Genomic DNA, 18,345 nt, shown 5'->3' with positions numbered 1-18,345 from the left:
CCATTTCAATAGAGTTTTAAAGTTTTAGAGTTTTAAATTACAGCTGCTTGGAGAGCAATGCTGTTTTCAGCTAAGGTGAGTCAGTGGTGTAGGTTCTTAGACAACAGGCACATCCTTTGTGTTTTAACTTTCTGTGGAATTTTTACAGCAATTTCCTATCAGTACCAAAACTATGGCAAATGACAAGTGTAAATGTTTAAATATTGTATAAATTGAAGCCTTCTGTGCAATTTATTTATTCTGGTTACTGATTTTAAAATCTAATGTGTTAAATTTGGTGAAAATCTATTGTTTATACCCAAATTATTTTGACATAATGTTCAATGTAAAGAAAAATAGTACAACACCTTCTCCTGAGATGTTTCAATCCTGGTACACAGACTCTTGATGACTCCCATATTATTAAATACTTCATCTCACATTCTGTGTGGTTGATAAATAAATAGAGAAGATGGTTGGCCACCTTACCATATTTTTTACTGTATTTTTCCCCTTTTTTATCCTTTAGATCAAAAGGTCCTTTCAGCAAAGTTCGCACCGGTCCCGGTCGGGGTCGGAAGCGTAAAATGGCTCTGTCCAACCAGTCAGCATCATCAGAAGGAGCATTCCTGGAGCAGACAGATGGCCTGGACTTCTGCAGAGATGGCAGCAACACCTTGAAGTTTAACAAGAAAACCAAAGGGCTTATAGATGGCCTTACTAAATTCTTCACTCCTTCCCCCGACGGGCGAAAAGCTCGAGGAGAAGTGGTTGATTATTCTCAGCAGTACAGGATCAGGAAAAAGGGTACCAGGAAATCCAGCACTTCAGAGTGGCCCACAGGTAAAGATTTTTCACCCTGCCAATGTAAGTATCCTGTATACCAAGCAAAAGTTCCAAGGCTAGGGTGTTGAACTGAGGCTGGAAAGTTTGAGCTGAAAGTTAACACTGGATTGCATTTACCTTTGGTGCATTGAGGTAAAATATGAGCTGGAAAAAGGAAGTGATCTTAGAGATCTTAGCCTCTTTATATGTGATGGCAAGGTTACAAAATGATTCCAGTGAGGTAGAATCCCATTGGTGAGGAGGCATTTGCAGACAGCCTAGGAAATGGGCTAAATCATGTCACATTTGAAAGAAATAACATAGGCAGTGGTTCATAAAAATTAACAGCAGCAAGATAGAAGTGTGAAATGGAAATTAGATAACTAAAACCAGTCTGACAGACCCAGGAGTTTCCAATCTATGGATGTGTGCAAATGTTCCTTAATTTTCTCAGCCATAGAGGAGCCTGTTTTTTTCAGCAAAAAGATGTCAAGCTGCACACTGTCCTTTTCCCTTTGGAATGCAGTTCTGCTTTCCTTGGGTTGTTTTTTGCTTTTCTAGCTTAAGACATTATCTATGCCTGGACCTTTATTTAATTTCTGTATTCAGATATTTATTTTGTTGGATGGTCCTGAATTGTTCCTAAGCAGGCATTGGGAAATATTCCACAATAAAATACCATATTTAAGCTTTAGATTAGTTACCTGCATTAACCTGGCTGGTGCTGGAAGAACAGCAATGTGACTTAATGCTTTGGGAGTGAGGTGAAGTGTCTGGAGGATTTTGTGGGGTTTTTTGTTTAGGTTTGTTTGGTTTTGTTTTGGTTTTAAATAGTTGTGATCCTTGTTTGTGGAAAACAGGCTTAGTGGCAAACCATTTATGCCTTCATTTACTATGAATATCTCAGTGGTGACATTTGGACCTGCTTAAGTGTAGGACAGCACTACTTCCATGGTCCCAATCTAGAACCTTCTTCCTTTGTGGTCCCAAACCTGAATAGAAAATCCCATCAAAAACCCTGGCCCAGTGTGTGAATGCAGCCAGGTGCACTAAAAGCAAATACTTTTTTGTCAGTGTGTGTGAAGACAATTTTCTCTTTAATTTCCAGACAATCAGGATGGCTGGGATGGAAAACAAGAAACTGAGGAGCGTTTTTTTGGAGGCCAGGATGTCTTGAATGAAAAGGACATGGAGTTGTTTCGAGATATTCAGGAACAAGCACTGCAGGTAAAATGAAATTTTCACTATTCTTCACATTTGTTGCTGACCTCCTGCATGAAGTGTTCTCGTTTGTTAGTAGCAGCAGTCCAGGTGATTTTTATTATAATATTCTAATACTTGGATTTCTGTCATTCTGTGAGTGACAGTCGTTTGAGATAAAATCTTGATGAGTTGAGAAAGCATTTGTTTTCTTTCAAAGAAGAGCATTTAGCATCCTTATTTTTAGTTGCTGTGAAATACACAGTTACTATCAGAAGGACAGGGAAAATAAAGGTTGTAATAAATAAGTAGTCTAAAATACTGTATTTTCTATTTTTTTCTTCTAATAAATATGAGGTTTTTTCTTGAATTCTTCAGCATTTGTGATGATGAGGAGGTTGTTGAATCCTGAGTGTTGGTTTGTAGCTGCTCCATTCACAGTAATCCATCTAGTCTTACAGCTGGGAAAACACCAATGTGTGATATTAAATACTTTCATATTCTAGTTTTTAACCTCAGAAACAATTTATATTTCTGTTCTTCACTATTGAAATAACAAGTAAGAAAATTACAAGACTCAAAAAAGATTGTATTAAACTTCATTTCTATTAATTTCTATTTAAAAGTATGACATGCAACACTGTGAATGGTAATGGAGATACACGGTATGATAATGTTTATTAATTCTTTCTTTTTATGAATCAAATGGTTGCTTGAAGTGTGATTGGTTTTTAGTGTCAGAGAGCAACATCTGCATCTTCCTAATTACCAGTGAGTTCAAGCAGGATGGACTGTCTAGATAAAAATGTTTTAATTTATTTAACCATAAAAGTCTTTCACTTGGAAATTCATGAAAAAAAAACAAGGGTTTTTTTCCCCTTGCATAGAAAGTAGGGGTGACTGGGCCTCCTGATCCACAAGTCCGCTGCCCTTCTGTTATAGAATTTGGCAAATACGAAATCCAGACCTGGTACTCCTCCCCATATCCACAGGAATACTCAAGGTAAGATTCTTCTTTGTTCTTCTTCAGTCTTTATGGCAAAGTTTTACTCCAGGCATAGAAATCTGGTGGTTCCTGCATTTTGGTGTCTCAGATATTTCTCTGCTGTGCTGTACATATCTTTGCTTTGTTGTTCTTTTGCTTAAAAACTTTGCAAATTGTCTAAACTGCAATCTCTGAACTTTTATTCAGGAAGAGGAATTACGTATAAGGGCTATAGCTAGAGGAAGAAAATTAAGTGAAACTCTTTATTTTGCTATGAGGTCTGTCATGAGGAATTATTCTAGCTGTACAGACATTCCTGCTGAAGCTACAGTGTATAAATGGAATTAAAGCACAAGAATTGTGGGATGCTTGAATTCCACTTGTTCATGTCAGTGTAGTATGTACAACAGTTTAATTTATTTAATCTTAAAAGTCTTTCACTTGGAAATTCATGAAAGGCACATGGGTAGGTGGTGATGTGACCCTCACTCAAGGGTATTTACAGACAGCTGGGATGTGTCTGTGACAATGAGAAGAAAGGAATAGGAACAATTTAGAACAATTTATCTCATCCATCATTAGTGCAAAACTGGGAGGGGTTACTGGTTTTGTTCCTAGGATTTTAATGCATTTCTTCTGGCATAACTTAATAATGTAAATGTAATTATGCAGGGCATTGAAGACATTATTAAATATGTATTTGTGACAGAATAAATGTCATGACTTTAACTATGGTAATGTGGTTTTGCCCTCATTAGCACACACACAAGGTGAGTGTATATTGGGTTTGTTTTCATCAAGCTCTGTGTCAGCAGGAGTGAGGAAATTTATACAAAAATCTCTGTTTCAGTCTCTGTTCTTTCTTTGTTTTTGCTTACAGGCTACCGAAGTTGTACCTTTGTGAATTCTGTCTAAAATACATGAAAAGCAGAACTATTCTCCAACAGCATATGAAGAAATGTGGGTGGTTTCATCCTCCAGCCAATGAAATTTACAGAAAAAATAATATATCAGTCTTTGAGGTAAGCTAGAAGATGCAGCTGCTAGGTCTTATCTATAAATTAGGGTCCTCAACACCTGATCATTGATGAATTTTTCATAGTTGTAAACATCTTCAACCTTGAAACATTGAAACTCCTGAGTGTTCAGAAGTGAGGAACAACAAACAAACAGCCACTAGGAACTGACCTTGTATATAGATTGTTCATCACAGAATAAGACTCACTTTGTAAAAATCTGGGGGTTTTATTTTACAAAAATTAATTTTAATCTATTGAGTGTAACATGACTTGGTCACAGCCTCTGTTCTGTGGAAGTTTTAATTCCTTTGAGATGCCTCCTGTGGCAGAGAAGTCTTCTCTCACGTTAGGACATTTCAGATGTACAGGAGTACTTGAGTGAGGCCTGTCCTTAAATAACAGCAAATTTTCCTCCTGTCTCTAAGGTTGATGGCAATGTCAGCACTATCTACTGCCAGAATTTGTGCTTGCTAGCTAAACTCTTCTTGGATCACAAGACTCTCTATTATGATGTGGAGCCATTTCTTTTCTATGTGCTGACACAGAATGATGTTAAGGGCTGTCACCTTGTTGGCTACTTTTCCAAGGTAAGTATTTGGGTACAAATTGTTTGGTGTGATGAGCAGAGCTGCTTTGGATTCTTTAATTGTAATTTAGCCTCTTGCAATTTATAGAATAAATTATGTAATACAGGTACAGACATCTGTTGCAACCAGGTTTTATTTATTTCAGAGACCACCAGTTAGTAAACCCAAATTTCCTGTGATATTAAATAGCAAATACTTGCTAAGGAACTTGTACTGCAGCTTAGTGGCTAAAAAAAACTTTTCAAATTACTTCCTGCTCTTGGTGGAGATTGTGTAGTACTGTTTGTGAGATAGAACTGCTTGGTAATTCTGTTTATCTCACCTTTTGTTCTATACATACATTGTTTTCCAAACAAGTTTGGCAACTTTGCAATGATTTGAAGCCTTTTTTTTTTTTTTTTTTTTTTGAGGGAACAGGGCCAAGATTTCAGATACAACTTTTCTTAAGGTTTTTATTCTTAATTATTTAAAAATAGTTTTATTTGAAGCTTTTTCTTTAGTATTCAGAACAGCAGATATGAGACTTGATTTTGGTGTGTTATACTTGTAACATTTAAAGGATCACTGGAGTATTGCAGTCTTTTGCAATGAATTTTCTGCTTCTCTTATCTGAAATGATGGTAGAGCTTTAATATTGTCTCTTCAAAGCCTTTCCTTGGCTTTATCATTCCTAAGAAGCTTTGACTGTGACTTCCTATCTCACTTTTTGATATAGAACTACTTAGGCACTCTTACAGAGGAACTTAAACTGTTTCTTACTGGTATGTTATTTAAATATAATGCTTTTTGTTCCAACAGGAAAAACACTGCCAACAGAAGTACAATGTTTCCTGCATCATGATTCTTCCACAATACCAGCGTAAGGGCTATGGCAGGTTCCTAATTGACTTCAGTAAGGAACTTTTTCTTTACTTTTTTCAGTCTGTCTTTTCATATTTTTAAAGGACTTAACAGTAGAAGCAGATATTTTTCAAGATAAAACACATCTTAGGACAAAGGCTTCTAAAGCTCACAAAATGATCTGAACTTCACCATTTACTCTTTTTGTTGGAACTTCAGCTCTAAAGACAAATTGATCATTTTTCCCTTAATTCCAGTGATTTCTGTGTAAGCAGCTAAAGGTAGAAACTAAAAGCATGTGGCAGTATAGTGATTTTTATAGCAGAAGCTTTTCTTGTGCATGTAGTTCCTTCTACAGAAATCCAGCTGTAAGGCTGCGTGGTCTGTGGAAATCTTCAGCAGCTTGATTAGGTGAATAAATGTCTTAAGCAAAACTGTCTTACACTTTAATTTAATTTTGAGAGCAATAAAACCAGACATGCTTAAGCTCTGAATAATAATTCTGAGATTTGTGTGTGTATCTCTGTAATTTCATGGGAAGCTTCCCCTGTAACTATACATTGTTTATTATGCCTAGGACAATTTAATACAGCCCTCACTGTGGGCATTAAAATTCTGGAGTTCAGAGGAAAACTCTACTGTAGAATTATATCAGAATAATGTCTTTTGTAGATAAGTTTTTGTTCTCCTGAAATTACTGGTGAAGGAAAAAAACTCAAGGATGTATCTTGAGAAATGAACAAATGCAGGTTATGGTAGAACAGCAGTGAGAAGACACTTTTCATTTGTCATCTTTCTGGATAGAATATAAACCTTGGCCTTTATTGAACCTGTGCAATGTATCACAGTCTTAAATTCATGAAATCTCTCCAAATAGAGCTTGGTACTCTCCAGCATGGTCCTGAAGTTTGACAGTCGAGAATTTTCAAGAAAATTATCAATCATATTAGTTTTAAGAGTGTGTTTTTCCTCTGTCATTTCCAAAATTGCTCTTGGAAATTACAATTGTGCTTCAGGCTTGGTGTAATTTCTAGGTAGACACCTGCTGCCATCTCGTGGCATTACCTATAGTCAGAGTTCAGAAATGTCTTAATTCCATCACTGAATAACAGGAGTTTAAAAAAGAAAATACAAAATTGGCCCAACAACTCGAAATATCCTTCAGATATTAATAATAAAATTAATTCAAATAAAAGAGTGAATCTTTTATTTCTGTGTGGCATGTCGTTTATGCTTTTGGAGGCAGAGCTGACAAAATTTTCAATGCGAAGATGTCATCTACATCTTGTAGGAAACACTAAGATATTTTATGAGGACTTTGTAGAAGTAAGGGTGGAAACAGAAGCTAATATTTTGAATTTTTTCTGTGTCTTTTAGGCTATTTGCTGTCAAAGCGTGAGGGTCAGGCAGGATCACCAGAGAAGCCCCTGTCAGACCTGGGGCGCCTGTCATACATGGCTTATTGGAAAAGTGTCATACTGGAGTGCCTTTATCATCAACGTGACAAGCAATTAAGCATCAAGAAGTTGAGTAAGCTGACTGGAATCTGCCCTCAAGACATCACTTCCACCCTGCATCACCTACGAATGCTCGACTTCCGCAGTGATCAGTGAGTACAGGAGTCCCATTGGAACCCCAAATACCTCCAGGTGTATTTCATTGGAATTTCATGGTGTTTGAAGACAAGTCACATCTAATAAACTTGGTTTTACTAAAGATTTCAGTGTCCAGATATTATGGTACTCATGTGCCATGCAAGAATCATTCAGTGGCAAAGCTGGTTCAGATGTCCAGCTGTGCAGCACTGCAGATGGGGAATTTTGAGTGATTTGCTGCTGTGAGAGAGAGCAAGTTGGCTTCTTGGTCATGTTTTCTTGTATCCCTCAGCCAAATCGGTCTAATACATTCACAAATAGGGGAAAAAACAGCAACTTCCCTTCTCTAGAAGCAGATCTGCTCCTTAATTTCAGACAGTTGGTTTCCTCCTTTTCCGTATGTCTCAAAAATGCCATAAACTGTGTGGATTGACATGGAATGCTTGAGGAGTGGGACAGATCACTGGGAGAGATGAAGTGTGTTGGTATAGAACAGAGCTAGCCTGCTTGCACAGCTGACAAATCAGGTGAAATACTGGGAATTAGTCTTGTTCCAGACCATAGCAGTTTGTAGTCTATTGTGTTTGTGTTTAAGTTGAATCTTATTTGGAAAACTTGAGAATAGTTCTATATTGGCACCTCCCAGTATACCTTTAACCTGTGATATTTCTCTCAGACCCTTAAAATGTGCTATGGTAGTGGGACTGCAACTTTTCTTGAGTTGTCCTTTTATTTCTCTCCAGCAGCTTTCACCTTATATTGCCCATTCCCCAAATGATATACCCCTTGTCCATAATAAAAATGATACTCTGCAGCTGAATGTTACCCATGGAAGGGTAATGGCTTCACTATTAATAAGAAGTGGAAAGAATTTTAACATTCCCTGAGTGAGGTACTTTCTCTGGTAGTTAGAAATAATTTTAACATTCCCTTAGTTGTGAAATACTTTCTCTGGTAGGTAGATGGTATTGGTACTCCAAATTTTACCATTTTATTGAGTTTCTGTTCTCTCTGAAGTTACTTGCAGCAATTCAGAGAAATATATTTTCTGTAATATATCTGTTTCACATGGCAAAATGTACAGTTTTTCACCTGTTATTGATCAGAGTGTTGTTCTTGCTGTTCAGATTTGTGATCATCCGTCGTGAGAAGCTCATCCAGGAGCACATGGCAAAGCTCAGAACCAACGTGCGACCCATCGATGTGGATGCAGAGTGTCTGCGCTGGACGCCGGTCATCGTTTCCAACTCAGTTGTCTCTGAAGATGAAGAAGAGGAAACAGAGGATGGGGAAAATGAAGAGCAGCAAAAGCAGAAAGAAAAGGATCCAGAGACCAGTGTAAGAGTGAATCTCTTATTTCTGTGTGGCATGTGGTTTATACTTAATGCTTTTGGAGGCAGAGCTGACGAAATTTCAAATGTGAAGCCTGTGCATTTGTCATAATCATAAAAAGCAGTGCAGTCATTGTCAGTTTATGTATCTTTGTGGTTTCAGATTAGAAAATAAAACTCAAGAAAGCATCAAGGCATAGTCTAGAGAGCAATCCTTGATTGGGTGGCACTCTTGCATCAGGTGGTGAGCACTGAGTAGAATACTAAGAGGAAAATTATCTGCTGTTACTGTATTTACATTAAACTAATGGTGCATTTTAATGAAAAAGTAGCTTCAAGTTTTTTCTCACTTTTTTCTTGAAAATTGCATAAATATTGTGGTTGAATGTAGCAAGGTGAAGTCAGCATTCTGACACACCACTGAAGTGACTTGTTGGGAAGCTAAGTGAGGTAAATTATCGCCTCTGAGGAAAGGAGTAGCAATTAGCACTACATGAATCTCTTAAAGGTCAAATCTTTTTTTTTAATCCTGGATTTCTAAAAGTCACTTTTGTTAAACTTTTCTGGCTTTTTTCGAATCAAATTCATGATAGACATTTATGCTGAAATCAGAAGTGTGAAATCTATTTGTTTTTATTTCAATCAGATGGTAAAATCCGTGTCATGGGAGAAGAAAGAGCAAGAGCCTTACTCACCACCAGAGAGTGAAAAAAAGCCAGACATCGTTGCTCCAGCCAATTCTACACGACCAAACAAGCACATTTTTTCCCTGGATAGTCTTCCTGCAAACAGTCAGCCATCACGAAGAGGTCGATGGAACCGCAAGAGCAAAAAAGTTCACGAGCCCTTTTGTGAGAAGGAGCCAGCATTGCCCATGGAGGAAAAAACAGCAGCTCCCAGTGGAAGGTGCAGTGAGTGTGAGGAAAAGTCAACAGCCTCACGAGGCAGGTGCAGTGACTGTGAGGAGAAGTCAGTGGCCTTGCAAGGAAGGTGTGGGGAATGTGAGGAGAAATCTCCAGCCTCCAGAGGCCGCTACGCTGAGGATGATGAAAAATCTGCAGCTTCCCAGGGACAGTATGGCAAAGGTGAAAAATCTGCAGTTCCCCATCGGCAGCACAGTGAAACTGTGGAGAGGTGGAGGGGCCAGTTGAAAAAGAACACAGAGCCACTGAAATGCAGATTCCCAGAGGACTGCGACAGATTACCCCGGCGATACAGTGACGGTGACAGGGGACTCCTGAGGTGTTTCAGTGAGAGCAGTGAAGAGGAAGATGATGAGCCTGTGAGTCCTAGATCAAGCTCTCCACCTGTTCTCACCAAGCCAACATTGAAACGAAAGGTTTGTGCCTTATTTCTTGTTCTTTTAGGCTGTTATCCTGTCAGTTTTGTCTGTCTGGTTCAGTTCACAAGGTCTGTATTGAGTGTACAGGGAGCACACAATGTTCAGTGTTCCAGGGTACTTCCTGCTGGCTCTTTCTACTCTTGGTTTTTGGTGAATCAGAGGTAGGAGTTTGAGGGGTTTTTGAGTCCAGCCTCGATCTTGTGCTTTAGATTTTTTTTTTTCTAACTTAGTTATTGACATTTTTCTCAGTCATGCAGAATAGAAACAGATACAGTTTTGAAAGAAACTTGCAAAACACAAATGCTCTCTAAACAACTGAAGTCAGAGTGTAAAGTCTTTGAAATTACTTACCGTGGAAATGTGAATTCTGTCAGTGTGTCTAAACAAATCCTTTCTTCACTAAAATGTTCTCTACTCTCTTTTGCACCTATTCACATCTGTTTTGTACTGTGTTTAAAGTTCCAGCTGTTACAGATGGGTTCTTAGCTTCAGCTGTTTAAATTCTAACCAGTGGCAGGTGCCAGACAATATTTCTAGTGAATTCTGGATTCTAGAAGGGAGCTCTCTGCTGTTCACGTTTTGTATTTATCTGGTGTTTCATTTCCACTGCACATGGTGAAATATCTTCTCTTTTCCCACCTTGCACTTTCAGAAACCGATTCTCCATCGGAAGAGGCGGGTCCGCAAGCGCAAGCACCACAACAGCAGCGTTGTCACTGAAACAATCTCAGAAACCACAGAAGTGCTGGATGAACCATTTGAGGACTCAGACTCTGAACGACCAATGCCTCAGTTAGAGCCTACCTTTGAGATTGAGGAGGAGGAAGAGGAGGAGGAGGAGGATGAAGAAGAGGAGAGTGAACTTTCATCCAGTGGGTACTTTCAGCACTTAGCCCAACCAGACACGCTCAGGCACAGACCCTCCTCTAAGAGGAAGTCCAGAGATGAAGAGGAGTCTGATGACAATAATGGTATGTATGGTGGTGCACTAATGAAACTTTGGTAGTTTGTGTTGGATGATAACAGTTCATGACAAAAGCAGCTGCTTTCTTTGGCTTGTAACTTCCAGCTGAAATGTAGGTTGGGCATAAATTAGCAGTCAAACTAACCTCAGACATTCCCTAGTTTTATGAAAACATTTAACTTTCTTATTGGCAATGACCTGATCCCAGGCTATCCTTTTGATTCAGCTTTCCTAATGGAATTATTATCTGTGATTGTGGAAAAACTGTGCAGCAGAGTCACTTACAGAAATAAAATGGAAATGACCTGGCAAGCCCCCAATTTTCCATAACGAAGGGAAATAATAAATTGCCTCTTCTGACATCCTCTTCTTCATCACATTGCATGTTCACCCTCTCAGCTTCTCATATCTCTCCAAAGTTCTCTGAACCTTCAGTTCATCAAATAAAATAATTTGGTTGTGACTGCTTGCTTAGAATCCACTAACAATTCAGAAGTCACATCTGTCATTCCAATAAATTTCTAAGCTGATATTGAAGTTGATAAACATGGAAGGCTTCCATGAATGCTTAGGTCAAACAAAAAATGTTTGAACAGTTTCTTTCAATTTGTATTTTCAGGTAACCCACCCTTGAAACCGTTATCTATGCTGAGGAATAGTGAAGCAAAAGATTCTTCACTTGAGCCAGATACTTCCACACCTGTGAAAAAGAAGAAGGGATGGCCAAAAGGGAAAAGCCGAAAACCAGTCCACTGGAAGAAAAGGCCTGGTAGAAAACCAGGATTTAAAATGAGCCGGGAAGAGGTGCCACTGTCAGCTCAGGATGAAATAGCTGATGAAGTGGCAGCCAATTCAAAACCAGGGCGTAAAGCCAAAATTTCAGATAAGGAAGAATGTGTTGAGCAGAAGGACCTGCCTCTGACCGAGGAAAGGAAAGAGGAAGATGTGAATATGGAAGCAGAAGAGGTAGGAGAGGGAGAAGAGGAAGACATAGCCAGCAGTGAAGTAAGAGCAGTTTCTCCTGTGGACAGCAACAGCAGTCCAGTGCCAGAAGTCAAAGAACCTGAGATAGAAGAGGAAGTAGAGGAGAAGCCACGGATTTTAGAAGAGCAGAGGCAATCAGAAGAAGAGCAGCAAGAATTAGATGAACCTGAACACGACCATGAGGAAGAAGAGGAAGTTGCAGTAGTGACAAATCAAAACGAAGATCACGACGCTGATGATGAAGACGATGGTCATCCAGAGTCTTTGAAGAAAAAAGAATTGGAGGAACAGCCTGTTAAAGAAGGGGTGAAGGAGGAGCCTCAGGTGCAAGAATGTTTTTTAGAAACAAGCATCCCAAGCAGTAGAGAAGATGCAAAAGAAAAAGATGAAGCAGAGGCAGATTCTGAGGAAGAGCAGGCTTCCAACGAGACATCAGTGGGCTCAGAGCACGTCCCTGGGTCTGAAGATGATCATGAAGAAGAGCAAAGTAATAAAGAGGGGCTAATTGAATTAAAGGAAGAGGAGGAGATTCCTCATAGTGAACTAGATCTTGAAACTGTTCAAGCAGTCCAGTCCTTGACACAGGAGGAAAGCAATGAGCACGATGTAGCTTACCAGGACTGTGAAGAAACTCTTGCAGCTTGTCAGACTTTGCAGAGCTATACCCAGACTGAGGAGGATCCTCAGATATCAATGGTTGAAGATTGCCAGGCCTCAGAACACAACAGTCCAATATCCTCTGTTCAGTCCCACCCCAGCCAGTCCGTGCGTTCTGTCAGCAGCCCCAACGTGCCCGCTCTGGAGAGCAGCTACACCCAGATCAGCCCTGAGCAAGGATCCCTGTCCGCACCCTCTATGCAGAACATGGAGACCAGCCCCATGATGGATGTGCCTTCAGTATCGGACCACTCCCAGCAGGTGGTGGATAGTGGCTTCAGTGACCTTGGCAGCATTGAGAGCACTACAGAGAATTATGAAAACCCCAGCAGCTATGACTCCACGATGGGAGGCAGCATTTGTGGAAATAACTCTTCCCAGAGCAGCTGTTCGTACGGAGGACTGTCTTCTTCCAGCAGCCTCACTCAGAACAGTTGTGTTGTCACTCAGCAAATGGCAAACATTGGCAGCAGTTGCAGCATGATGCAGCAAAACAGCGTCCAGCCTGCAGCTAACTGTAATATCAAGTCACCTCAGAGCTGTGTAGTAGAAAGGCCCCCGAGTAACCAGCAACCAACAACACAGCCACAGCAGCAGCAGCCTCAGTCCCAGCAGCCACAGCCCCCACCTCCACCCCAGCAGCAACCTCCATTATCCCAGTGTAGCATGAACAACAGCTTCACCCCAGCACCTATGATCATGGAAATACCCGAGTCAGGCAGCACCGGTAACATAAGCATCTACGAGAGGATTCCAGGGGATTTTGGTGCCGGGAGCTATTCACAACCATCAGCCACGTTCAGTTTAGCCAAGTTGCAGCAGCTGACAAACACCATAATGGACCCTCATGCCATGCCTTATAGCCATTCTCCTGCTGTGACTTCCTATGCAACCAGCGTTTCTCTCTCCAACACGGGGCTGGCTCAGCTGGCTCCTTCTCACCCCCTGGCCGGCACCCCGCAAGCACAAGCCACCATGACGCCCCCGCCCAACCTGGCCTCCACCACCATGAACCTCACCTCCCCTCTGCTGCAGTGCAACATGTCGGCCACCAACATCGGCATCCCGCACACGCAGCGGCTGCAGGGGCAGATGCCCGTCAAGGGGCACATCTCCATCCGCTCCAAATCGGCGCCCCTGCCCTCTGCCAGCGCCCACCAGCAGCAGCTGTACGGCCGCAGCCCCCCGGCCGTGGCCATGCAGGCCGGGCCCCGGACCTTGGCCGTGCAGCGCGGCATGAACATGGGCGTCAACCTGATGCCCGCGGCGCCCTACAACGTCAACTCCATGAACATGAACCTGAACGCCATGAACAGCTACAGGATGACGCAGCCCATGATGAACAGCAGCTACCACAGCAACCCTGCCTACATGAACCAGACAGCACAGTATCCTATGCAGATGCAGATGGGAATGATGGGGAGCCAGGCCTATACCCAGCAGCCTATGCAGCCAAACCCTCACGGGAACATGATGTACACTGGTCCCTCCCATCACAGCTACATGAACGCTGCTGGGGTGCCCAAGCAGTCTCTTAACGGACCATACATGAGAAGATGAGCAAGATCGACTTGCATCCTAAAAAAACTGAAATAAATATAAATAAAGGAACCTTTTATACTGACGAACCAGAGAAAATGGACCTTTTTCCAGTTAAAATATTGCTGTAGATTTAGAGGGATTTTCTTTGGTTTATTTTATTTTTTAGGAAGCCTGGTCTTTATTTTTTTGATTTTTTTTTTGTTTGTTTGTTTGTTTTTTCTTTTCTTCACAATCGTCAAACATTTTACAGCTAAAATCACTTACAGATGTTTTTTAGAGGGGAAACATGCACAAAAATCTTCTCATAATTTAAAAAGAGCCTTACTTTGCTGACAAAGTGGACAGACTATGTGTAACGTGAAATCATCTTCCTAAATTTTTTTTCCAATATTTGTCCTTTTCCCTCCCCTGTGCCCCTCTGTATGCAGTTTCTAGTGCTGCAGCCATGTAAAATGTTTGACATCTCAAAGAATAACAACCCTTCCCTCTAAACCCCACCTAACATTTCCTACTTCTAGCAGGAGGCACTTATTGGGAGATTTGGAAGGGGACACAGAGGATAAAGGAAAAAATCTTTTGTTTCTGCAAGTCAGGAAAAAGCTTTAATTTTCCTTGACTCCCTCACCCTCAGTAAAATTTGGAGTTAAGTGTAAACAATAAACCATTCACATTGGTGTTTTTTGTAGACGAGTTAATTGAAATTGTATGTTTTATGCTGAAAATATAATGTAACTTTAAAATGATCCCGTTCACCACCCGGACGTGCACGTGAACACACACACACATGTGCACGCGTGCACACATGTTCTGTCACTGAACTGCTGGAAGCATCTCAAGAGAGAGCTTGTTCTGCCTCCCTTGTGCAGTGGTGAGGAGGACAAGGGTGGGCAATCATGGTCTGTTAGGACAAGGAAATGGTTGCAGGCTCCGCTGGTGAGCAGCCCCAGCTCTGAGATCCCAGGCACGCTTGGAAACGCTGAGGGTTTTTTTTGGTTCTGAGCCTTTTTTGGGTCAGGCCGAGCTCAGACACAGCTGTTTCCAGGCGAATCTCTTGGCTTGGGGAGTGCTGGAAGAGGAAGAAGTGTGCGTTTGGTGGCTGTTGTGAGAACCAGCCTGTGCTGTCCTTGTCACTCTCCATGCCTGGGCTGGGCTGGGACGATGCTCAAGGTGCCGCTTTCTGGGGAGGGGGGGTCAGTGATGTTTTCTCCTGATTCTCTTGCTGTGTTTGATACCCGTTGTGTAGAAATAGAGCCGCACGTTTGATCCAGTGTGGGGAAAAGGGAATCAGCCTCTTTTTTTCAGCAGTGAAACCGTCCCAACACCGTAGCAGGGTCTAGGCGGCAGGATTTTGCTCTTTATTGCTGCAAAATCCACTTTACATTAGTTTTGGCTACACTGCTGGCATGTCACCCAATACAAAAAGGGACAACCCTTTAATGTAAAGTTCTTTTTTTTTATTGTATGTGAAGTAGAAATGCAGACACATTAATAAGACTAATTCCTTTTGTTTTTTTGGTTTTTTTTTTAAACCAAAAGAATCTAAAAAAAAAGTTGGGGTTTCTTCAGATGCACTAAAATGGACTTTTCCTCCAGTAACTGCTAACCACGAAAGGCAGAATTCAAAGGACTTCCACTTTTTATGATTTCTGTTTAGTTCTGAGCATGTACAAGGCTGTGTAGGACCCCATTTCTCTGTATATACTATTCCAGTTCCAAATAACCCGTGTAGAAAGCGGACTGTGCTGCCCTCTCTTCTTAGATCTTCAGCTGTGTCGCTGCTTCCTGGGGGTGGGGTGGGTCTGAGACAGGAGGAGAAGCTGTTGAAACGAGGGCCATGAATTTAGTTTGTTTGCCTTTCTGTTTGGTTTGGTTTTGTATGGGTTTTTTTATCAATTGGGCAGCTCCCTTTTCCACAAACCTTTGTGACTGTAGAACTATTGTAGAGAAAAAAAAAAAAAAAAAGTTCTTTTCTATATATAAAAAGAAATTATCCAACGCAGTAATATTGGTACCTACCATTTTTTCACTTCTGTTTAAAAAAAAAAATGTATTTTTAGCAAGATAACTTGGGTAATCTTCTAAAAGAAATTAAAAAAAACTCACTGTTAGTGACTTCGATGCCTTTTAAAAATAAGAGCTTTTTCATTTCATTCCATCTTTAAAATTTTTTATCTTTGTTGTAGAATATTAAAAACTATTTTAAGAAAGATAAAATTCTCTTTAAAGAGATCTCTAGAGTGTGTGAATAGGAGCTCCAGATGCCTCTAAAAGCCGCATGTACAAATGAAGCTGAGTCTATTCCTGTCTGTTTATATTTGCTTTTCCTGTTTTGTAACCTCTTTGTACTTTGTTCATGGTGACTTGTAAGCTAAGGGGAAGGGGGTGCCTAGATGCCTTTGTAATTCTCCATGTCATACGCTCCTGGCTGGATGGTCTCCCTTCCTCTCCTTGTATGTAATATCACTTTTTTTTCCCCTTTCTAGCAAGTACTTTCAAAAGAACTCTGTACATTTTAACATAAAAAAAATAAATTATGTTGAGCCATTTTGGATGTCAGTTGTGCGTGTAAATTTTTGTTCTTCCCATCGGAGCGGTGAATGCTCTCCCTTGGTCCTGGGACAGTGATTCCCTGTGGGCTTTTCACTTTTCACTCTTTTCACTGAAAGAGAATTCATTTATGACATCTCTTGATCATGTGTGACCGTGTTCACAGGGGTCTTGTGTTGAGGGAAGACACGAGGATCTGACTCCATGTTTCAGAAGGCTGATTTATTATTTTATTATGTATATTGCATTAAAACTATATTAAAAGAATAGAAGAAAGGATTTCATCAGAAGGCTGGCTAAGAATAGAATAGCAAAGAATGATAACAAAGGTTTGTGGCTTGGACTCTTTGTCTGGGCCAGCTGACTGTGATTGGCCATTAATTAGAAACAACCCCATGAGACCAATCACAGATGCACCTGTTGCATTCCACAGCAGCAGATAACCATTGTTTGCATTTTGTTCCTGAGGCCTCTCAGGAGGAAAAAATCCTAAGGAAAGGAGATTTTATAAAAGTTGTCTGCAGCAATCATGTTAATTTTTATCTAGAATTTCCAATTAGACAAAAAGAAGACCAATCTTGAAGCTTTTTCCAGAAATCACCACCTTCAAACTCCTCTTTGCCAAGGCTGACCAAAACCAAGCGTGGTCCTGGTTTTTATCAGCTTCAATGTGTAATTTTGACTTGAGTCCCTCAAAACTGGCAGTGTGTGCTTGAAGTTTCCTCCATCCCCTTCCAAGTGCTCCTTCATCTGCAATGAGAACCTTGAAGAGGAGGAGGAGGAGGAGCCATTTCACCAGCGAGGTTTGCCCTGCAGCTTTAAGGCACATTTGGATCATTGCAATGTGCGTTCTCCGCAAGCTCAGAGCTCTCAGAACGCTAGAGGGAAGCACAGTTCCAGCGTGGCTGTGGTCACTGCTTGGATTTCCCTGTGACAAACTCGATAATCCTCAGCAAGGAGCCGCTGCCTCGGCCTCCTGTGGCCCGAGCCGTGTAAAGACCCAGTGGCCACAAGAACCTCCCAAAGGTTTTTCCTCAGACGTGCTGTCACAAGGTTTTCTTCAAGAGGGCAACATATAAAATGTTTTTATAAATATTTTATATGTTTATAAAAAGCGTTATTTGATCAAACGGGCTGAACTGTTAATTAAAAACTAACAACAAAAATACCCAGCCTCGCTTTGTGTGGGCTGACTTGGTGACAACCACACTTGCTTGGAGCCATGAACAAGGTGACATCTTTTTTAGAATCTTGGCCAACAAATTATCAAATCCTGCCATTAGAGAATGGTTTGGGTTTGGTTTGGTTTGGTTTGGTTTGGTTTGGTTTGGGTTTGGTTTGGGAGATTTCCAAGACAAAGCAGGTTTGAAATGTGGCTGCTTTGAAGAGCATCAACCTTTGGTAGCACAGAGCACGGTGTGAACAATTCCTCCTGCAGGTTCTTGACCAACAAACTATCAAATCCTACCTTTAGAGAATGGTTTGGGCTTGGTTTGGTTTGATTTGATTTGGTTTGGTTGGGTTGGGTTGGATTGGTTTGGGTTTGGTTTGGTTTGATTTGATTTGGATTGGTTTGGTTTGGTTTGGTTTGGTTTGGTTTGGTTTGGTTTGGTTTGGTTTGGTTTGGTTTGGTTTGGTTTGATAGAATTGCCAAACCAAAACAGGTTTGAAATGGGGCTGTTTTGAAGAGCATCAACGGATCAAATGATCAAATCCTGCCATTAGAGAATGGTTTGGTTTGGGTTTGGTTTGGTTTGGTTTGGTTTGGTTTGGTTTGGTTTGGTTTGATTTGGGAGAATTTCCAAGCCAAAACAGGTTTGAAATGTGGCTGTTTGGAAGAGCATCAACCTTTGGTAGCACAGAGGGTGTGAACAGTTCCTCCTGCAGGTTCTGGACATGAGGAGATTTGCTCTATTCAACACTCTCAGGTTTGCTCTAATTAATAGGT

At 40.9% G+C, this 18,345-nt stretch overlaps 1 protein-coding gene across 1 annotated transcript in view; it reads left to right on the top strand.

Moving 5' to 3' along the window:
• KAT6A (lysine acetyltransferase 6A) overlaps nt 1-16,401 on the top strand; it is a 29,897-nt gene extending 13,496 nt beyond the window's left edge. Inside the window, exons 8-18 of the mRNA XM_058042383.1 lie at nt 509-822; nt 1,913-2,031; nt 2,892-3,007; nt 3,870-4,011; nt 4,434-4,595; nt 5,394-5,487; nt 6,813-7,044; nt 8,158-8,368; nt 9,008-9,700; nt 10,356-10,674; nt 11,287-16,401. Coding sequence (XP_057898366.1) covers nt 509-822; nt 1,913-2,031; nt 2,892-3,007; nt 3,870-4,011; nt 4,434-4,595; nt 5,394-5,487; nt 6,813-7,044; nt 8,158-8,368; nt 9,008-9,700; nt 10,356-10,674; nt 11,287-13,868 — 4,984 coding nt within the window. The 3' untranslated portion in view covers nt 13,869-16,401. The remainder of the gene's footprint in view (nt 1-508; nt 823-1,912; nt 2,032-2,891; nt 3,008-3,869; nt 4,012-4,433; nt 4,596-5,393; nt 5,488-6,812; nt 7,045-8,157; nt 8,369-9,007; nt 9,701-10,355; nt 10,675-11,286) is intronic.
• Nucleotides 16,402-18,345: the final 1,944 nt, after the last annotated feature.

This window comes from Melospiza georgiana, chromosome 31 (genome assembly GCF_028018845.1).
Source record: "Melospiza georgiana isolate bMelGeo1 chromosome 31, bMelGeo1.pri, whole genome shotgun sequence".
Lineage (NCBI taxonomy): Eukaryota > Metazoa > Chordata > Aves > Passeriformes > Passerellidae > Melospiza > Melospiza georgiana.
This window is presented reverse-complemented; position numbering and strand designations above follow the sequence as displayed.